At 46.8% G+C, this 23,332-nt stretch overlaps 2 protein-coding genes and 2 long non-coding RNA genes across 5 annotated transcripts in view; 1 reads left to right on the top strand and 3 right to left on the bottom strand.

The window, feature by feature from the left end:
- Nucleotides 1–417: 417 nt before the first annotated feature.
- On the bottom strand, nt 418–5,961 carry LOC310913057. The gene is made up of 3 exons (XR_014590762.1): nt 5,889–5,961; nt 5,038–5,181; nt 418–1,931 (listed from the first exon to the last, which is right to left on the bottom strand). It is a non-coding gene; the product is annotated as an uncharacterized lncRNA (long non-coding RNA).
- On the bottom strand, nt 1,942–4,802 carry LOC310913056. Its single transcript, XR_014590761.1, has 3 exons — nt 2,468–4,802; nt 2,267–2,324; nt 1,942–2,204 (listed from the first exon to the last, which is right to left on the bottom strand). It is a non-coding gene; the product is annotated as an uncharacterized lncRNA (long non-coding RNA).
- Nucleotides 5,962–6,686: 725 nt separating the features above from the next.
- Nucleotides 6,687–10,255, top strand: SSR3 (signal sequence receptor subunit 3). Its single transcript, XM_083868173.1, has 5 exons — nt 6,687–6,869; nt 7,929–8,055; nt 8,532–8,630; nt 9,090–9,221; nt 9,874–10,255. The coding sequence occupies exons 1-5, from the start codon at nt 6,731–6,733 to the stop codon at nt 9,938–9,940; spliced, it is 564 nt and encodes a 187-aa protein (XP_083724299.1). The 5' UTR covers nt 6,687–6,730; the 3' UTR covers nt 9,941–10,255.
- A 3,555-nt stretch (nt 10,256–13,810) lies between these two features.
- Nucleotides 13,811–23,332, bottom strand: part of KCNAB1 (potassium voltage-gated channel subfamily A regulatory beta subunit 1) — a 62,608-nt gene continuing 53,086 nt past the window's right edge. For both annotated transcript variants that reach the window (XM_083868435.1, XM_083868436.1), the window contains exons 8-14: nt 22,145–22,231; nt 18,641–18,726; nt 17,799–17,919; nt 17,265–17,359; nt 16,139–16,259; nt 15,231–15,319; nt 13,811–14,237 (exon numbers count right to left, since the gene is read on the bottom strand). In XM_083868435.1, the coding sequence (XP_083724561.1) occupies nt 14,148–14,237; nt 15,231–15,319; nt 16,139–16,259; nt 17,265–17,359; nt 17,799–17,919; nt 18,641–18,726; nt 22,145–22,231 (689 nt within the window). In that variant the 3' untranslated portion in view covers nt 13,811–14,147. The remainder of the gene's footprint in view (nt 14,238–15,230; nt 15,320–16,138; nt 16,260–17,264; nt 17,360–17,798; nt 17,920–18,640; nt 18,727–22,144; nt 22,232–23,332) is intronic.

The raw sequence follows: 23,332 nt of genomic DNA, 5'->3' as shown, positions 1-23,332 counted from the left end.
ACACCTCTGGTTATTTCACTATCAAATAATCTTATCTCAGGAAGTGATTTAGGATTGATGAATTTGGACAGGGAACACAAGATTCTAGGGTGGGCCTGGAAATTTGTCAGGAGTTAATCATTTCTGCAGAGGTATTTTAGTGGCCCAGGCAGGGGAATGGACCTCGACCCTTGGCCTGTGTGAGCAGACAACACCTCTGTGCTTTCAGGATGTCAGCACAGCTGCACATCTCACTCCTGGAACACGAAATCATTTAACACAGAACTTCATTCTGTTCTGTTCTATTAGTCACACTCAGGTCAGCAGTTTCTCCAGAACTCAATTTTTTAAAGTGGAATTTCCTTCTGCAGCTCGACCAGTCTGAGGGGGAAATTATTGATGCTTCCAAACTAAAATAATAATTTTAATTTTATTTTATTTCTAAAATGCACATAGTGAGCATTTGCAGGGAATCAGGTATAGACTGAGACCAGGTAACACTGGACACCAAAAAGTCCCAGACTGGAGGGACACTGTGGGACACTGAACTGATTTGCTGAAGCACCCACCAGACTTGGATGTTGATGGAAATACACAAATTAATGCACGAAATGAGTCAAAACATGCCCAGAGTGGGGACAGGCTCGTCTGGTTTCGATGGGATTTTGTTGAACTGCTGCACCCTCTCGTGGAAGTCTCTTAAATCCATGTAAACCATGGAAATTTATTCAAGACCAAAGCAACACTTACCAGTCCTTAAGGAACATGAAAAGATTCATGAAACATCACTGAACTTTTGAGACTTTTGAAGGATAATGATGATTCCCAGGTGGATCCTGCCAGCAGGTGAGCAGTAATGTGTGGATGGCAGTGCTTTGGTCCTTCTCCTTTTTAAACTAAACAAAATGGGAATGTTCCTTTACAATGCAGCCAACTGAAAGCCAAGTGTTTTCTAACATCACCAGCTAGTTCTAGCACAAAGACAGTTTTCACACATCTGAAAACCAGCTAAGAGCTGCTCCTGGAGAAGCTGAAGGTGTGAATGAAGGTCTCTCTCTGTGGATATCCCTGGAAAAGGTCAAGCCTTACAAGAGAAAAGGCTTGTAAATTTGAGTTCCTCCCAGGCTCTGCACGACTCAAACAGCAAGGAGGGAAACAGGAGTGTGAACACCTTAAACTGAGAATAATGTAACTGAATGGACAAAAATCAATGCTAAATTCAACAACACATTTTTCTTGTAAGATGTAGGAACTGAAGAAGCAAAACCTGAAGCTCAGGGAGCAGCTGGGTGGGCCCAGGCTGCAGAAAACCTAAATAAAACCAGCCCTGGGATGATGCAGAAACAGCCAAATGCCTGCTCTGCTCAGCAGCTGTTCTCAGAAACAGCCTGAAGTGCTCTGAGTAGGAGATGCTCTGCTCTGCAAATGAGAATCTGCCTTTGGACATTTCTTTCCACAAGAATTCTGTGTGGGAGCACACTAGAAATGCTTTATTCCTGGGATTCATCCATCTGTGTGTTGCTGGATCCAGCATTCCTGAAGGGTACAGGATACTGCTATTGCTACGTTCATTCTGTTCATGACTTTTTGTCTCTCACATTTCCTAAGGTTTTTTAAATTAGGAAAAAAAAAAAAAAAAAAAGGTAGATTTTTTTCTGCCCAGACTCAGGTTGAGGCATGAGTGGCCAGCTGGATAACACAAAGTTTTCTGTGGCTGCATTAATCCCCAAATGTTCCAGGAGATGAAACAGTCAGTAACACCCCCTTCTGTTCCCTCAGCCAAACATTCCTCACTTGGCACTTCAGTTTAAGTTCATCTTTCTTTCTTTAGGTGTTAGCATTTTAGGAACAGCCAGCACAGGGATGGTCAGCTCTTCTGACAACACACCACAGGCTGAAATGTTCCTGTGGTTCAGGACTTGCCAAGCTGGAGGCTGCAGGAATGAGGAGCCCTGGAGGAGACACAGGTGGGAAGTGGCACTGAGCCCCCCGAGTCCCTGCCACAGTGCTGAGGGATGGAGCAGCAGCCGTGGGTGGTGCCAGGATGACACAGCCAGGCTCAGAAATCCCATCTGCCTGCTGCCTCCCACTGCCAGGGATCCAGCCTGCTGATCTGCACTGGATAACCCCACTGCACAGCACCCCACACTGGGATAACCTCACTGTGCATCACCCTACACTGAGATAATCCCATTGCACACTGAGATAACCCCACTGCACAGCACCTCACACTGGGATAATCCCACTGCACATCACCTCAGACTGAGATAATCCCATTGCACATCACCCCACACTAGGATAACCCCACTGCACATCACCTACACTGAGATAACCCCATTGCACATCTCCTCACACAGATAACCCCACTGCACATCACTCCACACTGGGATAACCCCACTGCTCATCACCCTACACTGAGATAACCCCACTGTCCATCACCTCACACTGAGATAATCCCACCCCACACTGAGATAACCCCACTCCACACTGGGATAACCCCACTGCCCATCACCTCACACTGGGATAATCCCACTCCTCACTGAGATAACCCCACTATACAGCACCTCACACTGAGATAATCCCACCTCACACTGAGATAACCCCACTGCACAGCACCTCACACTGAGATAACCCCACTGCACATCACCTACACTGGGATAGCCCCACTGCACACTGAGATAACCCCACTGCCCATCACCCCACACTGGGATAACCCCACTGCCCATCACCTCACACTGAGATAACCCCACTCCACACTGGGATAACCCCACTCCACACTGAGATAATCCCACTGCTCATCACCTCACACTGAGATAATTCCACTCCACACTGGGATAACCCCACTGCCCATCACCTCACACTGGGATAACCCCACTCCACACTGGGATAACCCCACTGTCCATCACCCCACACTGAGATAACCCCACTGCACATCACCCCACACTGGGATAACCCCACTGCCCATCACTCCACACTGAGATAATCCCACTCCACACTGGGATAACCCCACTGCTCATCACCCTACACTGAGATAACCCCACTGCACATCCCCTCACACATCCCCAGTGTGGGGATGTTTGGGGTGGCTGCTCAAGAGGCACAAGCTCACTGTCCCACATGGAAACAAATGCTTCTTACAAATTGCTTGATTGCCTAAAATATTGTGGCTGTTTTCCTAACGGTGCCTCTGATGCTGCTTTTCAAAAGTGGCCAGTTCCAAACTGTTCCCAGAATAAATGCTGAGCAAGGCTGAATCTATTCCTAGACATGATTTCATTCATGTGGGCCATGGGCACAAGAACCTTAAAAATGCTAAAGAAGGAAATTGGAGCAGATGAGACCATTTCAAGACACCAAAAATGGGTCACATATGTGACACACTGAGCTGCCTTCACGGACAGCAAGTGCCACACAAATCCAGCAATTCCCAGCTTTTAGAAATGATTGGCACCTCTTTTGGGGGCTGCATTCCAGTGGGAAGGGTTTGGAGAGAGATCAGCTTTAAGGTCCCCTCCAAGACAAATCATTCTGGGATTCTAAACCACACGGAGGGACTGATTTGTCTGGAAAATAACACAGGCAGATTATGGCTCCACTTTTAAACCTCAGACACCACAGAATGTTTCAGGAAAAGCAGAGCACACAGGAGAACTGGAAAGCCTCTCACTCACCCAGTTCTCACACACAGGGAGAAGCTGCTCAGCCCATGAGTGTGTCATGCTCATCCAAAGGAGCTTTTCCTTTGTATTTAAACAACTCCCCATCAGCTGATCCCAAACTCATTAATCCCTTCCTGCATGAAAAACTGCAGTGATCTGACACAAAGGTGGTTTTGAGTCTGCACACACATAAGTGCCAACAATAAAATAAAATAAACAAAGCAAATCCTGCCAGGAAATGTCACTGCCCTCATTTAAATTTTTCAGCTTAGTTCACCTTATAAATTTAGAGGAAAAGTGAGAGCAGTGAAGACAATCCATGTATTTTCAGAACACTTATCAGTGCTGCTGAAGAAATTTGGTAAGAAACCTTACAAAGACAACAGCATTTATTTTCCTATTACCAAAAGAACTTTTGCTTTAGGGTCACTCTGACCTTGATGCCTCACACTTCCAACACCTTCTGAAGGAGGATTTAGCCAAGATGCAAATTTAGGCACTTAAACATAAACAAAACCTTTATTTATTGCCAAATAAATGAAGTGGTGGCCCTGTTTCTTCCTATGACACACACAGGGTATGAAGCTCTCACTGTACACAGAGCTCTGCCTGAAGCCACAGTTTCCCACTGCCAGGGGCTTTAAAAAAAGCAAAGTGCTCATTTGTTTTTTCAAGAAAATCTTTCATCATTCCACTGCCTAAATCAATGTCCTGTTTCATCCAAATGGGGAGACAGATGGTCACTGGGCAGATTTCATTCCAAAATGACAGCATCCTTCCCATGTAAGCCAAACCAAGAACAAAAACACTCAACTACATCCCACCACAACACTAAACAAATTTACCCAGATGAGAGGAAGGAAGAAATCTGGGCAAGGGCAGAGATAATGACTAATCTAAATCTTGAGACCATCTTAAACTTCATTTTCCCCACAGTTTCTAACTACTTTATACAACTCTAAGCATGATCTTTAATAAAAAAAAAAATCACAAGACTGGCAGAATTGATTAATAACTGATGTTTTTTACTGGAATCACAGAGTGGTTTGGGTTGGGAGGGACCTCAAAGCCCATCCAGTTCCACCCCACAGCCATGGGCAGGGACATTGTGGGTTTAACCAGTTTTACACAGAAACCAGCCCTGATCTTCACTGTTGCTGAGGAACCACCCTCAGCACACTTTTGGGAATGCCACCTAAGAGGGAAACTGCATCTCTCACCTGTGGAAGCCAGGAACTGCTGGAAGCTCTTCAGGAGAGGTTCATCCCTGGCCAGGGATGGTGGGATGAGCTTTAAATCTCTCTCCAGCCCAACCCATTCCATGATTCCAGGATGAGGGGAGGGCTGGGGAGCTGTGCACCAGCTCTGTGGGCACAGGTATGGCCAAAATTGTACTCACAGCTGTTCCTGCTGCTCCTCAGAGCTCCTGGGCTTCATCTGACAGGCTGGTGTGTCTGCAATCCCAGCCTGGGAATCCCTGCAGGACTGAGATTCCCAAGCCTGAGGGAAGGTCTGGCTGGCAGAGGTGGAGCTCCCATGGCTGCTGCAGATAACATCAACAGATCCTGTTAGCACACTGCATCAACACACTCTGAATCTGAATATTTGCTTTGTTTGGTCTTGGAAATCTATTATGAGCTCAAAAAGCAGAGTCTTGCTGCACTCAAGTGTTGTATGAAGCTCTATCATAATGAATTTAAATTTAATCTCATTTCCATGTAGCATCTCCTCATGGCATGCACCAGAAGTGTTTTCTTGGAAGCAGAGAAATAGGGAAATAAATGGGGGGAAATACCTGAATTAAATTTTAGAAAAAGACATGCTTTGCCTAATGAAGTTTACACCAAAACATCAAAGATATGAAGAGAATTGACAGTCCAGGGGACAAGGCCAGGCCATCAGGACAACACCTGTGCCCCACTGTGAAGGACTCCCCACTGGGGCAGGACACTGATGTTCATCCCCAAAATATCTGCGGGCTCAAACTGCAGAAACTGCACCACAAACTGCAGAGGGGACGATAAAAACAGTGACAAACAGGGCACTGTGCACTGCGCCCCAGGCTGGGGGGGAGCTGGGCAGATCAGGTGTGGTTCTCTGAAAGCCAGAAGACTCTAAAAGCCAGAAACACTCTGCGGTGGGAGCTGGAGGGCGGGATTGCTCACAGCGAGGGGAAAACACGAGGGAAAACAGGGCCGATTTCCATCCTCTCCTTCCCAGCCGAACCCTGCGGGGATCCCGAGGACTCACCTGCCTCGGCCACGCGGGGAGCGGGGCTACATCGGGATGGGGATGGGATGGGGATGGGATGGGGATGGAATGGGATGGGATGGGGATGGGATGGGATCGGGGACAGGGATGAGGGATGGGATCGGGATAGGAGCGGGGATAGGGCTGAGGGATGGGGGGCTCCGAATAGGATCAGGACAGGATGGGGGCCAGGCTGAGTGATAGGACCGGGATAGGATCGGAGCCCGGCTGAGGGATGGGCTCGGGGCCGGGCTGAGGGTTGCAATGGGGCCGAACTCGGGGCCGGGCGTTGGGAGGGCTGAGGGACGGGATCAGGATAGGATTGGGGCCAGGCTGATGCACGGAATGGGGCCGGACTCGGGGCCGGACGGAGGGAGAGCTGAGGGACGGGATCAGCATAGGATCGGGGCCGGGCTGAGCGATGAGACGGGGACAGGATGGGAATAGGATCGGGACCGGGCTGAGGGATGGGCTCAGGGCCGGGCTGAGGGAGGGCTGAGAGAGGGGATGGGGATAGGATCGGGACAGGCTCGGGGCCGGGCGGAAGGATGGAATGGGGCCGAACTCGGGGCCGGGCTGAGGGAGGGGATGGGGATGGGATCGGGGCTGGGCTGAGGGACAGGACAGCAATAGGCTCGGGGCCGGGCTGAGGGATAGGATCAGGACGGGCTCGGGGCCAGGCTGAGGGATAGGATCAGGACGGGCTCGGGGCCGGGCAGTGGCAGGGCCGCGCTCCGGAAGCGCTCCCTCAGCCCGCCGGGCCCGCCCCGCGCCGTGGCGCCTGACCCGGAGGCGCTCGGGCCGCGCTGACGCTGCCTTGGCTCGGCTTGTCCTGTCCCGCCATGGCTCCCAAGGGCGGCCCCGGCGGCCGGCAGCAGTCCGAGGAGGATCTGCTGCTGCAGGACTTCAGCCGCAACCTCTCGGCCAAATCCTCCGCGCTTTTCTTCGGCAACGCCTTCATCGTCTCCGCCATCCCCATCTGTGAGCGGGCCGGGCCGGCGGGGCCGTGAGGGGAGCGGCGGGTGCTGAGGGGAGAGGAGACCCCGGGAGAGGGATCAGCAACCCTGGGGGAGATAAATACCCTGGAAGAGGGGGATCAGCAACTCTGAGGGGCTAAATACCCCGAGAGAGGGGGATCAGCAACCTTGGGGGAGATAAATGCCCCGGGAGAGGGGGATCAGGAACCCTGAGGGAATTAGGGGATTGGGAAGAGCGATCAGGGCTCCCCATCCCTCACCGCGGGCTCTGTGGGATCCTGGCTCTGGTTCCTATCGGATCCTGGTTCTGAGCCGTGTGGGATCCTGACTCCGGGCCTTATCGAGTCGTGGTTCCAGCCGTGTGGGGTCCTGGTTCTGAGACATGTGGGGTCCCGGTTCCGTCCGTGTCCGGTCCCGGTTCCATCCGTGTCAGGTCCCAGTTCTGAGCCATGTGGGATCCCGGTTCCAGCCGTGTCGGGTCCCGATTCCAGCCGTGTCGGATCCCGGTTCGATCCGTGTGGGATCCCGGCTCCGAGCCCTATCGGATCCTGGTTCCAGCCGTGTCGGGTCCCGATTCCAGCCGTGTAGGATCCCGGTTCGATCCGTGTGGGATCCATCCATGTGGGATCCCGGTTCCAGCCGGTCCCGGTGCCGGTGCCGGTGTCTGGTCCCGGTGCCGGTGTCAGGTCCCGGTGCCGGTGTCAGGTCCCGGTGCCGGTGTCTGGTCCCGGCGCTGGTGTCTGGTCCCGGTGTCGGTCCCGGTCCCAGTCCCGGTGCCGGTGCCCGGCCGGCGGGCGCGTTCCTGCCGTGTCCCCGCAGCGGCGCTGCTCAGGCTGTGCCGTGCTCTCACAGAGCCCCTTTCAGCCACGTCCAAAGCTCATTTCCCCCTTCCAAAGTATTTCTAATTCAGTTCAAACCTCCTCCGGAGTGATTTTGGAGGAGTTGGCTTTGCTCAGGCAGAGAATGTGGAATTACAGAGCTCAGATCCTGTGTGGGTCTCCAGCAAAGGGATGCTTTTCTTGGAGAGAAACTGCTTCAAATACCATTCTTCCCTTTTTTTAAGGGCTTTATTGGAGGATATGGCACATGGATCTCGTTCAGTCTGCAGTCCTGTACAGCGTCATGACCCTCATCAGTACCTATCTCGTGGCTTTTGCATATAAAAACGTCAAGTTTGTCCTCAAACACAAGTAAGTTTGGTGCCTGTTTGGATTTATCATTTAATAATTTGGCAAAACCACCATTTGCTACTGTATTTTTAAAATAAGACTTAATAATAAATTATTAATAAGTTTTTTTTTATTAATAAGAATCCCTGAAATGTCACTCCAAAAAATATTTTCCACAGAAGTATCTCCTAATTGGTTTTCTGTTATTATAGTCAAATCTTGTCAGCTAAGAGTATAGTGAAACAGTAAATTCACCATCATGCTCATTGGGTATCACCACAAATTATGTTTAAATTATAAATTACATTACTTACTTTGTGTGAATTATATTAGTTTTAGTCATTGCTGTTACTATTTCTTGTTGTCCCTTCACCTTGACAAAACTGCCCAGTACCTTGGCTCAGTTCACTGTACATCAAACTTCCTGTAACCCCAGGATTGGTTTGTGGGGTTTATTTCCCATTTTTGGAGTGTGACATGAGTGGTGGTTGTTACAGAGTGGCCCAGAAAAGAGAAGATGCTGTTTCCAAAGAGGTGACTCGCAAACTCTCCGAGGCAGACAACAGGAAGATGTCCCGCAAGGAGAAGGATGAAAGGTGACCTCTCTGTCCTCTCCCTTCTTGTAGGACTGCCTTAAATGTCTTCAAGGCTCTGGGTGGGGTAGTAGGGACTGTGCTTGGCACCCTTTTTTCTGTATTCTGGTTAGGAGGGTAGCTCTTGGTTCAGCTCAAAGCCTTTTTTGTCAAGGGAAGGTCTCAGATGCTCTTGGTGTTAGAGGGGATCTCCTCTGGGGCTGTGCAGGGTGGGAGCTTTGCAGCCAAACTCTCTGTCTTCTGGAGAAAGTGCTGCACATTTCATCAGGATTTCCCCTGGCAGTGCCCAAGGCCAGGCTGGACAGGGCTTGGAGCAGCCTGGGACAGTGAAAACTGTCCCTGCCCATGGCAGAGGATAGAATGGAATTAGCTTTAAGGCCCCTCCTAACCCAAACCATTCCAGGATTCTGTGATATCCATCGATTTAAATATATCTGACATTTTATCTCCACTTGCTCCTAGGATTCTGTGGAAGAAAAATGAGGTTGCAGACTATGAGGCAACAACTTTCTCCATCTTCTACAACAACACTCTCTTTCTGGTCCTGGTCATCATCGCTTCCTTTTTTGTGCTGAAGAACTTCAACCCCACTGTGTATCCTTTATCCTCACCCTAAAACCCCCACAGCCCCCATGAATTGTCACCACTGGCTGTATCCTGTGGCATTTCTCTGGTGGTAAGTGCAGCTCATTGTAGTGCAGCAGCTTAAAATATTGAAACAAAAATAAGGATTGACCAAAAAAAACCCCCTCCCAATCATATAAATGTGACATGAGATGTTTTAAGGATATTACTTGGACAGCATACTCCAATTCCTCTGGCTTTCCCATTTACTTTCTCCAGAATTCTGCTGGCTTTCCCATTTCCATTTTAATTTTGGAGTGAGGACACAGCTCTTCCCTGACAGGATGCTTCAGCTCCAGTAATTCACAAGTAAAATGCTTTGTTCCTGAAGGATGTTAGTGTGGCCAACAGGGCAGATTTAAGATCTGTATTTATATAATTTATAAAATATATTAATTCAAGATCTGTATTTATAAAAGTTGTAAGAGAATAGGCTGAACTTTATGGTTGTTTTCATTCTGAAGGTGAGTTCTAGAGTTATGTTTCAGGTTGCAATATCCCAGTTTTAAAATTACACAGAAAGACCATTTCAATTCCCTGCTTTTCATAAAACTACATTAAAAAAAATAAAAATTTGTGTACCAAAGAAGATCTTGACAATTCCTTAACCTGTTCCCTACAGAAACTACATCCTTTCTATCAGTGCTTCCTCAGGACTGATTGCTCTGCTCTCCACAGGATCCAAGTAGACAGAAAACCCACAGCAGTTTCTGTGAGAGGCTTCAACTGTCATCAAAATGCCCAAGGGTGGAATAGGAATTCTTTTTTTAGCATGAGGAAAAATGTGGGGAGGGTTTGAATCCAAACTGGTTGAATTATATTTACTTTTGGTATCTTTGCATGGTATTTGATATTGGAGTTATTCAGTTTTGTATTTTTACTTAGCAAGGAGAGGGAGTGGGGTGTGAGCAGACATCACCTTTCTGCAGCTCCACCCTGGGGACAATCCATTTATCATTGTAACTTGAAAAGTTGTAATAAAAGGAGCTTTTTTGGCCATTTGATTCCTTATATTCTTTATAAAAAAAAAAACAACCCAGGGATTTTCATTTCTAGGTTTGTCAACTCTTTCTGCTTCCAGAAGAGAGGAGACTTCTACAAGCTAACGTATTCCTTAGAAGCACTCCTCATTTTCTCCTCAACTTGGAGTCAGGACAAAACCTAAATCTCTTAGGAAAACACTTTTGAAGTGGCTTGAATGTACTTATTTTTTTTCATTAATCCTCAAAGTTGTAAAGAAATAAAAAACCCTGCCAGTCTCCCTGCACAGCTGAAAAAAAAATGCTTTAGCTGGATTTTAATAATGGGTTTATCAAACAATCCTGTGCCTTCTTTTCTGGCTATCACTGGAGCAGCTGTTCACTTAAATGCCAAACTCTGCTGATATTAATGGAATTGCACTTACAGATCCTGCCATTACAGGTTCGGGATCCTGAAGAGAGAATGAAGTTTATATTCAGATTTAATGCAACAATTATTCTGCTAATCTTGGCTTCAATAAGATTAAATGGAAAATAGAGTCAAATGGAGAATGTGATGAGCAGGGGACAGTGATGGCTCTGTTTCTGACAAATTCAAGTACTTTTGGTCATTTTATACTCTTTAATTAACTCTGTTCCCTCAAAATATGTGGATTTTCCTTTATCCCTTCTGCCTGACTCTTCAGCACTGGAAGGACACTCCATAAAGCTGCTGCCTGCCTTGGATAATTTCCCTTTCCTTGGCCTCACTTCTAAGGGATCAATATAACTGATGGATTTTAGGCTGAGTATTCAGCTCACATAAAGCAGATTTTTAACAAACCTCTCTAAGGTTTGTTAGAAAAGCCAGGCTGGCTCCTCTGGGAGCAGCAGGACTTTGCTGTTGCTGTTTTTCCTCTCAGAGCCCCCAGTACTGAATTCAAACCTTTGAACAGACAATGTTAATACTCACTTTTCCTGGCAGGGCTTTAGCAGGTGTATTTTCCAGAAAATCTACTGTCTGGAAAGAGCTTGGAGGAGCAGCACTTTGTTCTGCCATTACTGTCAGCTCACTGAGTCTTTTATTATCTGCTTTTCATCTTCTCCCAGGGCTTTTTTGGTATTGACACTTGCTGAGGCCTGGAGCTTAGTGTCAGAATTTTCCTGGAGAGGGAACATTGAGCGCTGACAGCCTGAAACAAAAGCAGGTGGGTGGGTGGGGTGGGTTGTGTTCTGCAAAAAACCTGATCTTGAGCTTTCACAGAAAAATTTGGGGCTTTTTTTTTTTGTTGGTATTGGGATTTTTGTTCACTTTTTCAGTGTTTTTTATTTATTTTTTTTCTTGAGAGGTGGTGTTTCATTTTTTTCCTTGCAATCCCCACTATAAACTGCAATGATAAATAAAAAATTCAATATAACATACTGAAATTATATTTCTCTTGACTAATGGTGAGGGTTAACCTAAAGCTGGGCTGCTGCTTGTCCCCAAATTGTCCTCAGAGCCTGTAAGGGACAATGCCATCTCCTCAATTAAAGAGAAAGTTGGGAATTGATCTAGTTTTAATAGACTCGTGGATTCCCAAGTACATGAGAAGGGGAAGAGAGAACATTAAATTGCACCTCCAGAGGGAGGAAAAGGAATTACTCTGTTCTGGGAGGATAATTATATTAAATTAATAAAGCTGTTAACTGTGTAATGGTTGAAGCCTTTGTAAAAATTGTAAAAATAGTTGGTGGTAACACAGTACTGGGGGATGTTCCCAGGGCAGGGGAAGGTGGGCTCCACCTCAGCTGGCTGGGACTGGCCAGTGTTACCTTGGAGGGGCTGGGGACAGCTGCACTGCCTTCATTTCAGGACAAACCACAGATGGATTTGGGTTGGGAGGGACCTTAAATCCATCCAGTGGTGGGGACACCTCCCACTGCCCCAGGTGCTCCAAACCCTCTCCAGCCTGGCCTTGGGCACTGCCAGGGATCCAGGGGCAGCCACAGCTGCTCTGGGAATTCATCCCAGCCTCTCCCCACCCTCCCAGCCAGGAATTCCTTCCCAAAATCCCATCCAGCCCTGTCGTCTTCAGCTTGAGGCCAGGACAGACCTTACCTGGGACTTCTGTGCTCCTTGGGGACTGACAGCCAGCAGCACCTGGGGGCCAGCCCAGCTCCCTCCTGTCCCTGCTGTGCTGGCACCAGCCCTCACCCCTCCTGGGCACAGCTGGAATGTCTGGTTCCCTGGGCACAGCTGGAATGGTTCCCCAGGCACAACTAGAATATTTTTTCCCCTGGGCACAGCTGGAAAGTTTCCCTGGACACAGCTGGAATATTTGTTTTCCTGGGCACAGCTGGAATGTTTGTTTCCCCTGGGCACAGCTGGAATGGTTCCCTGGGCACAGCTGGAATGTCTGGTTCCCCAGGCATACCTGGAATGGTTCCCCAGGCACAACCAGAATATTTATTTCCCTGGGCACAACTGGAATGGTTCCCCAGGCTCAACCAGAATATTTATTTCCCTGGGCACAGCTGGAATATTTCCCTGTGGAACAACCCCCTTCCCTCAGCAGAACCCCCAGCTGGCCCAGAGCAGCCCCAGGGTCAGTAACAGGCCTGCAGCTCTCAGGGTAGATGCACAAAATGCTTTTATTTTGTCCAAGCAAAATTCCAGTCAGACTGCATTTCTCATGTACAGCAGGAGTCATTTACACACACCACAGCTTCAAATACAGGAGGAGACCAGACCACTCAGGTGTGGGGGAGCTGCTCACCTGGCCCAGGTGAGCTCTGCAGGAGGGGAGGGAGTACAAGGGTCCTACAAATACTGTACAGAGCTGTATCCCAGCAGGGATGGGAGAAATACAGACTGAAATCAGAGGAGCATGGTACAGAGCAAATCCACGGGGAGGGAGATACAACGTGGGGCTTGAGCTGGGCAAATTAAGATGTAAATTCTTCCCGTCAACTCCTGTAAATGCTCACAAAAAAATCTGTTTAAAATGTGTCTATGCATTTACTTATCCCCTCTCCCAAACCAAGTGAAGGCAGGTGCAGCCCTCTGGAGTACGTACCTGATTGTTCCTGCAGTTCTCAGCAGCTAGATATTGTATATATTTATAGTATCTATATCCTTAAAAGCTCCTGAATATTGAAATTTGCAAGTAGCTCTGTCTACAAGCAGGCAGAAGTAGAGGCAGGTTCCTATAGATGCAAAACCCAATATTTAATCATGGCTTTCTTGGTTTAAGGTTTATGGAGAAGTAGAAGGTTGCAGAGCTGTTGTTGTGTTCAGTAACCTGACATGCGTGTTTGGGCTTCCTAGCACTGCTCCAGGAGTGCAAAATTCAGATCTCAACTACCCTAATTTCTACCTAGTTCTCTGTCTTACAGCCTCTATTCAACTACAAAGAAATCCTAGAGCTCATATTCAGCATAAAAAAAGCAAAGTTTGAGCTTGCCCCTTCCATCTGTTTAAACCTGAAGAAACTTTATAGTTGAGATTTCCCAAACGTGGTTTTATTAAAAACCTGAAGTTGTATCTGGCTTTTTCTTCATTGAAAAAATAGATCTGTACATCCTTCTTTTAATTACCAAGTACCTGAAGGTTATAAATTATTTCTTTTTTTTTGTTTTTGTTTTTTTGTTTTTTTTTGCTTTACAAGTGTTTGTCACAGCACAAGCATGAGGTGCGAAAAGAGTAAAGTAAAAATTAATGAGAACTCGGTCAAAGAAGGTAAGAAAATACAAGGTTATTCTTGGTTAGAAGAGAGATCAACTGTGCTTTTAAATTCACTGCAGAGTAGTAGCAAGAGCACACATCTCGAAGGATCCAGTGACAGTAGACACCGAGCAGCAAGTGCTGAATGATTCTCATGAGAGTAATTCGGGGCTGTACTGGAGAGTACAGAGCACTTCTAAACCATGCAGTCCAGGAAATTCATGCATTGCATTAGGATCTGTAGTCCTTCTTGCTGTAGGGCTTGTTGCCCAGGATATTATCTATTTCATTTACAATATGGGATGTCATCTTTGGAAGGACCTGGGGTGGAAGAAAGAGATGTTTAATTGAGGTGGCCTCCAAAATGAAGCCTGGATTTTATCAAAATATGTTTCCTCTGGGGTTTTTTTGTGTGATATTAAGATTTTATTAAGATATTAAGCATTCATCTAATAACTTTCTCCCTTAAAGGAAAAAAAAACCAAACACTGGAGTGTCTTTACTCAGGGAGAGAATCACAGCAAAGGCTCTCAGCTTTCTGTGTGGAATATTATTATTGCTTGGCTGCAGTGGGGACGTGAGCTGGTGGCAAGGACAGCTTGGGAATAATAAAAAATATAATAAAATAAAATTTAAAAAATATAAAATAAAGTATAAAGTATAAAATAAAATATAAAATAAAAATAAAATAGAAAAATATAATATAAAATATATAAAATAAAAATTTAAAAATAAAATAAAATATAAAAAATAAAATAATAAAAAGTAAAATAAAATATAAAATATAAAGTAAAATATAAAATATAAAAATAAAATAAAATATAAAAAATAAAATAATGAAAAAGTAAAATAAAATATAAAATATAAAGTAAAATATAAAATATAAAAATAAAATAAAATAAAAAAAATATAATAATGAAAAAGTAAAATAAAATATAAAATATAAAGTAAAATATAAAAAATAAAAAATAAATAAAAAAAAAATATAAAATAAAAATTTAAAAAATTTAAAAAATAAAATAAAATAAAATAAAATAAAATAACCAACAGGGAATAATTCAGGTGGGTACAGGTGACATGTCACAGCACAGAACCCGTCACAGCACATCCTGGAACCATTTGCATTTTCAGGCTCATGAAAGCTGCTGATGCCACCCTGGTGTCTGCAGACACAATGCGTCTGCAATGACCCCAAATGGTGCCTGGGTGAGCCCAGGGATGGGCCTGATGGAGCTGAGAGACAAAACCCCAGTGTTATCCCTGTCTAAGAGCAGGAGGGCCCTGAGCTCTGGTGGTGCCCGGCCCTGCACTCACCTGGATGGCTCCGAGGTTCTCAATGAGCTGCTCGGGGTTGGAGGATCCCAGGAGGACAGAGCTCACCCCCTCGTTCCTCAGGCACCATGCTGCAACAGAGCACAGGCTCAGCACAGTGCCTGCTGTCTGACACAGCCTCTGCTTGAGAATAATCTCATTATTCAGCTTTGCTCCTCCTGTACTACCAGGAGGGAAGAGGCACAGATCAAATATCAAACACCACAGATTTTCCAGGATCCTACCTGAGCCTGGTCCCCACCCCAAAACTTCTCCTCATTGTGGGGTTTGGTTTTTCCCTATCACAAGGATCCTCTGCTGGGATGCTGAACCAGGGATCACCTTTTTGACAGACCTGTGGCATTTTCTAACCTCAGCTCTCAGCAGCATGAAGAGAATTATTAGAAAAAAAACCCCAAAACTCATTTTGAACAGCATTTTCTCTTCTTCCAGCCCAGCACCACAAAGTTGATGGCTCCATGGGGGACAGAATGTCCAGGGAAACAGGGAGGTGGAACCTCTGTGGATGCTTAAGATTTTCTGGCCCTGTCAGTCACAACCTGGTGCTGCTGCTGCAAACAATCCAGGTTTCATTAATTGTCACCCAGAGAAGCTGTGGCTGCCCCTGGACCCCTGAGAGTGTCCCAGGCTGGGTTGGATGGGTTTGGAGCAACCTGGGCTAGTGGAAAGTTAAAGCCCATTGTGTTCCTGTCCCCCATGGCAGGGGCTGGCACAAAATGGGCTTTAAGTTCTTTCTAAACAAAACCGCTCCAGGGTCAAGAATTTTTAATGCATTTTAAATAACAAACCCATCTCTAGGTAGAAGCCCAGACCAAACCACGATGGAAAGACAACATCTTTTTTGTGTTAACCCTTCCCAAGCCAGCCTGGAAGAGAGGGAGAGGACCCACCAACAGCCAGCTGTGGCAGCGTGCAGCCGAGGCGCTCGGCGATGGGGGACAGGTCCTTCAGCTTCCCCTGCTGCTTCCTGCCCTCCTCGCTGATGATCTTCTCCTTCAGCCACTGGTAGCACTGCAGAGCAATCACAGCACAGCTTTCAACCTCCAAAATGGGCAGTTTCGGGTGGTTTATAATTATCATCTATAAGTTATGTATAAATAGCAGCACTTGGAAAGCCACGTCCAACACAGAAGGTCACAGAGGTTGAGTAACACAAAGCTTTGGATACCCAAAGCAGTTCTGGCATGACCAGAATGTCTCTTGCTGTCCTCAGCTCTCTGCTTTTATTCTCACTGCACAACCTGGCATCTCCCCAGTTTTCTTTTTGGACCCCACAACCCCCAATAAGGACAAAATCAGGAGAATTGTGGAGAAACCAAGTTGTGGTGACAGCAGAATGCCCAAAGCTGTTAGAGAGGGCAGCCCCCAGCAGCCTGTGGGTCCTCAGTGGGCTTGCCCTTGGCCTGGGGGGTCTCTGGAAGGATACTGGGATTCCTGGAGGGATACTGGGATTACTGGAGGGATGCTGGGATTACTGGAGGGATACTGGGATTACTGGAGGGATGCTGGGATTACTGGAAGGATACTGGGATTACTGGAGGGATGCTGGGATTACTGGAGGGATACTGGGATTACTGGAGGGATGCTGGGGGGCTGAGCACCCCCAAGGCCTGGGCTGGTACCCAAGTCTGTTTGCTCTACATGGTTCAGGGGGCTGGAAGTGGCAGCAGCTGCATCCATTCATACTTGGATTTTGTGACCTTGGAGGTCTTTCCCAACCTTAAAGACTCCAGGATGAATATCAGTGAGGAGCCTGGAGCACCACAGAGCCCCTGGTTTGTCCCTCCTCAGTGCAGGGTGGGGACAGCCCCAAACCCCCCAGCCCCGAGCTCCTGCGTGGGGAACCTGAGCTCGTTCTAACCCAGATTCTCCTGCTCTTTGGAGTGTGGTTGCCAGAGAAACCGAGCTGATCCATCCCTGCACAGCCCGGCCCTCTCACAGGGGAGCCCTTTCCCCTTTGTGATTTCCCTGCCCTGACAAAAGCAGCACAACCCAAAACGTTTGCACCAGAAATACCTTGAGTGAAGCCCTTGAGCTTTCAGGGACGCCGTTGCCGTATTTCCCTGAGATGATCCCACAGGCCAGGGGAGACCACGTCATTGCTCCCACCCCTGCAGGGGGGACAGGAAAGGGGCTTTGAGGGGAGTGGGACAGATCAGAGTTGGAGAAAAAAATACACTTTTCAGTTAGAAACTCAACCAATTGCTGCTGTTTCTGTTTGCCACTGGCAGCAACACTGTTGGTCTTCCAGGAAGGTGCTGCTGATGCCCTTAAGGGTATTAAGGATTTATTTTACTTCATAGGCCACATGAACCTCAGAGAGTAAGGAGCAGCCAAGCCAATTAATACATTTATTAATATACTTTAGTTATTTATATATAATATTAAGCAATATGTCTTTATCAGAGGTGCAGTAAACTGTTTTTTATTTTAGGTCACTACAAAGAGACTTGGCTTTGTCACTGCTCCCACCTGGAGCCCCAGGTCACCCTACTCTTCATTTCATCCTGGGAATGCCCCAGCCAGAAGGCACAGCAGGCTCAGACTCACCGATTTTGTGATACAATTCTGGCAGCTGCACCTCCACCTTCTCCCTCTGGAACAGGTGATACTCAGCCTGCTCACACACAGGTGGGATCATGTTGAACTGCCTGGCCACCGAGTAGGCTTCCTGCAGAGGAGAAACCCACGGAGAAAACACCTCAGGAAATGAAAATACCCTGCAAGACACCCCAGGCCACCTTCTCTGAGTGTACAGGAGATGGCCAAGGCAAACCTCACTGTCCCTTGGAAAGGGGAAGTGGGACCAGCAGGATGCTGCAGTCCTGGAGTCACAGCCTGGTTTGGGACATTAAAGCCCCTCTCATTCCAGCCCCTTCCATGGGCAGTGATCCCTTTCCATGGGCAGGAACATTACATGGGCAGGGACATTCCATGGGCAGGGGCATTTCCATGGGCAGGGACCCCTTTCCATGGGTGGGGACCCTTCCATGGGCAGGGACTCCTCCATGGCCACAGACCTTTCCATATCCAGGAACCCTTCCATGGGCAGTGACCCCTTTCCATGGGCAGGGACACTTCCATGGGCAGGGACCCCTTTCCATGGGCAGTGACCCCTTTCCATGGGCAGGGACCCTTCCATGGGCAGGGACACTTCCATGGGCAGGGACACTTCCATGGGCAGTGACCCCTTTCCATGGGCAGGGACATTTCCATGGGCCAGGCTGGTACCAAACTGAAGGACTTGACTTCAGCCAAACCAAACCAACACCAAACCCAAACCAACCACCCAAAGGCCGGCCCATCTTCTCCTCATGAGCTCCTCCTGGGAGAGGCTGTTGAAGGCTCTGGGGTGGGAGCAGAGGGTGGAGAGGACACCCCAGTGTGCTCACCATGATCTCCATGGCGCTCCAGCGGGACGTGCCCCAGTACATGGCCATGCCCTGGTTGATCACATGTGTCATCGCCCGCACGATTTCTGAACAGGACAGAGAAAAAACAAAAAAAGGAGTGTCAGGAGTGCCCACATTTCCACTGAATCCACTTCCAAACGCCGCCCCTGCTGTGCTCTTCTGCTCAGGAAAAGCGTTTTCAGTGCAAACGTCACGACATTGATGCTGCAGTGGGTTAAAAACTGCTTTTTCCCACCTGGCTCTTGCCTAAATCGGCCTTAAGGAAACGTTTCTTTCAAAACAGAACACAAGAGGGCAGCATAGTGGAAAATAAACTTTAAATAAAATAATTGAAAAAAAATCTATTAAAAAATAAATAGAATGGAATAAATAGAATTAAATAAATAGAATAAAGAAATAAATATAAAAATAAATAGAATAATCGAGCTAAACTCACTCTGAGGGGTGAAAGAGAACATTGAGAACATTTCTGGGGCCCTGCAACACTTCTGTGGGCTCTTTCCATGGAAGAATCAAGGAGCTGGCACTGCACACCCACCCCAATAACTCTGAGCACCCCAAATCCCTCTGGAGGAGCTCCCCTGGAACCTCCAGCACCCAAAAAATCCATCCCTCTGCCCTCAGTGGGATAAGAGCTCCAGGCACTGCTGCCTCCAGACCAGACACTGCCTTTCCCACCAGCAGCATCCCCGTCCTACTTATGGCAAGGGGAAAAAAGGCTCAGGCTGGCAGAGAGGAGGCTCCAGTGCCAGGCTGGGCGTTGCTGTGAATCCTCCTGCAGGCACTGACAGGCAGCTCCAGGGGGAAGCTCCATTTATAACCTGCAGGGCTGGCATTGCTGTGTTTGACACACAGACCTGCCTTCAACCCAAACACAAACCTGCTCCATCCCAGGGAACGAGGGGAAGGGAATAAAAACCCCTGGAAAGGAAACTTCCCTTTCTTCCTGAAAAAATGTCAATTCGTTTCAGTGAAGTGGAAATATAGAATCAAGGACTGGTTGGGACATTAAAGGTCATCTTCATCCCAGCCCTTTCCATGGCCAGGGACACCTTCTACCTGTCCAGGGCTCCAGAATACAATTAATGAGCAGCTCCAAGCTGCCCCACCTGAATATTTAATTTAAAATTGTTTTTTCTTTCCTACCACCATCAGTCTAAGCCTGTAAGTGATCCTTCCCTTCCTCCCTCCCTCCCCAGCAGCTTCTCCCTGGGTTCAGTTTTCTATTTTTTGCCCCGCCACCATTTCGGAGTTTTGAAAAACATTTCGTCACACGCCTCTTACACATCTCAGCCCGTGGTTGTTTGCATTTCTCCAGCCTCTACTCCTTTCAAAAAAAAAAAAAACCCACAAAAAATCCCCAAGTCAACTCACAAAATGTATATAAAAATATATGTACATATATATATGTACATATATATTCCTGTTTAGAGAGCCAGGAGATGGTGATGGGACTTGGGAACAGCACACACCCAGATTTCTTGTCCTGCCAGCTGGATGCCCAAATGCCAGCACTTAAAAAACAGATTTTTATTTTTTAAATTTATTTTTAAAAATATAAATCCACACTTCAAATCCCAAATAACAGCCCCTGGCATCATAACAATAATAGCTTTGAAGTGGTTTAAAGTTCCCTGGTAGGAACGTTGTCACCTTCCCTCCCTGCCGTGCTAGGCTGCTGAGCACCTGTGACAATGGGGACACTCCAGGGACCCCAGGGACCCTCCCCTCCAGCTGCACTGCTGGAAAAGCCCCTTGGGATGAAGATAAAACATCTGCTTGCACAGCTGGGGGATGAGAACTTCAGCCCCAGTGATGAGGCAGGAAACACAGGGGAATTCTGGAGATTCCCCATCACCCAAATCCCTGCTGGAGGGTGACAGGGACACCCCACATACCCTGACCTGGTCCCAGTGAGGGTGGGCAGCCCCTCACCCCTGATCCCCCTGCCTGGCACATCCCAGCCCAGCTCTGGGTATGGGGGGCACAGCCAGACCCACCTACAACCAGCCTCCCCCATCTCCAGCTGCTCCCTGACTCCAACATCCACTGCTTTTATGATGGAAAACTGTTTTAATTCGCTCTGAGACCTTTAAGAACATTAAATACATTTCAGGGGTTTAGGTTAAGCAGCTCTGCCAGGTCCCCCGAGGCCCAGAGTCAGTGACAGCACAGAACCCCCTGTGGAATGTTCATCTGCTCCAGTCCCCAGGGGAGGAACAGAGTCTGCACGGCCTGGGGAGAGAAGGGCTCTGCTCGGGCTGGGGTCAGAGCAGGATCTGTAAATCCTTGGTGCACACAGGGAGGAGTCTGAGGCACAGGGGATAAACCTTAGGAGAAGTAAAAAGGGAAAACAAACAGGACCATTCCAGGTTTGGATTTTTTGTGCCTCTCTGCACACAACATGCTGGGTGCCCCAGCAGGACCCACGAGCAGGGAATGTTTTAAGGTCACCTTTTCCTGCCCCTGGATCCCTGGCAGTGTCCCAGGCCAGGCTGGACAGGGTTTGGAGCAGCCTGGGACAGTGGAGAGTGGGATGAGATGAGCTTTAAGGTGCCTTCCAAGCCAAAGCAGCCCATGATGGGTGTGGGAGAGGCTGAGGAGTGTGTGGTGCTGATGGGATGGAGCAGCACAGCACTGACAGATGGCCCAGCAGATGCTCGGGGAGGGAAGTGCCTTAGTAGGTGAGCCATAAAAAAAAAATAAAAAAAAGGCAGGAAGAAGATGGGAAGGATCTCCACCACGCCACTCACAACAGCAATGTCCCTTTTTTCACCCTGCTGGAGTCCCAGCCTGTGCCTGGCTGCCAAGGGATCCACAGGGTCTGTGCTGCTACAAAGTGGGATCAGCTGTGCTGGAATGTGGGATCAGCTGTGCCCTGGGATCTGTGGAGTCTGTGATGCTGGAATGTGGGATCAGCTGTGCTGGATTGTGGGATCACCTGTGCCCTGGGCTCCCAAAATCCCAGGCTGGTCCCTGATCCACTCTGGGTGGCACCCATGGGTGGCACAGCCCCTTCCCAGCAGGGCAATGGGTGTGAGCACTGCTGAGATGGAGCTCCAGCTCTGTTGGATCCCATGGAATGGGAATACCTGCCTTCAGTCCAACCACAAACCCACTCCACCTGAAGGGACTGGGAAAAGGAAATGCTCCACATGTTAAAGCCACTCCTGAGACATAAAGGAAACTTCCATTTCCTTCCAAAACATACAAATTCACCTCCTGGCAGGGTAGACACAGAAACCCTAAATAGGGAGGGACCCCTATAATAAAGTCTGGGAGGGACCTTAAAGGATATTTAACCCCAACCCTCTGCCGTGGGCAGGGACACCTTCCATGGATCAGGCTACCATTAATTTCACATTTCAACTGCCCCACCTGAACATTTCATTACAAATTATGTTTTATTTCCTGCCCTCCCCAGTCTGAGCCCTCGAGCCAGACCCAGGTGCATTAAACCCTTCAACTGCAGCTGGCACTGACCTTCCATGGGGGTGTTGTTGTCCGGCCTGTTGGCAAACACCACGTCCACATATTCCAGCTGCAGCCTCTGCAAAGAAGCCTTGAGCCCTGGGAATGGGAGAGCAGAGACAGGGACAGGCAGGGTCAGAGGGAGGCACAGGACAGAGCAAAAATGGGATTAAATACAGCTTGGTGCATTTAAATATACATATTTTATATACATATAAATATATATATTTTATATATTATAAATAAAAGGAGTATTATGTAGTCCCTGTTGTTATTATTATTTTATTGTATTATAGTATATATAATATATTATATATCTATATTGTATTCTATATAATATATCCTATATAATAAATATATATTATATATTATACACTATACACTATACACTATACACTATATATTATATATTATATATTATATATATCATACTATATATTATATTATATAATGTATAATTATGTTATATAATTATTATATATTATTTAATATTTATTATAAACAAGGACTATTATATATTATAAATAAATAGGGACTATTATATAGTCCCTGTTATGATTTTGTGTATATATATTATATTATGTTATGCATATATATAGTATATTTATTATCTATTATATAATTATATTATATATATTATAAACAGGGACTATTATATAGTATTTTGTATATTTATATGTTTGTATATTTATATTTATAGATAATATATTTTATATATTTTTATATATTTATATATTTTTATATATTTATATATATTTACGTATAGTATTTTGTATATATATAATATATATTATATATTATACATATATATAAAATATTTATTAACTTATTAATTATTTATTAACTTAATAATTATTTATAATGATATAATAATATCATTATATTATATATATTATAAACAGGGACTATTTCAGTACTGTGCACCTGCTCCCAGTTAATCCAACCTGAATTTTGGATCCCTTCCTACCCCAGCCCCAGCTCCTGATGCCCATCCCACGGGGACACTGCAGAGATGTCCCACAGGGCAGGGTGGTGGCACTGGGCTCACTGGGGGCCACTGGTTTTGGAGAACAGGTGAAAGTTTCACCTTTTCAGAGGGAGCTGTGCCCACCTACACTGCACAGGGAGTGGGTTTGGCAGAGAAAACTGCCAAAAAAGCCCTTTGCATCCCATGTGCAGGTTTTGAGAGCCTTCCTGTGA

This window comes from Zosterops lateralis, assembly GCF_965231275.1.
Source record: "Zosterops lateralis genome assembly, chromosome: 10".
NCBI classification, from domain to species: Eukaryota; Metazoa; Chordata; class Aves; order Passeriformes; family Zosteropidae; genus Zosterops; species Zosterops lateralis.
The sequence above is the reverse complement of the archived record's forward strand: the minus strand, read 5'-3'. Positions and strand labels throughout refer to the sequence as shown.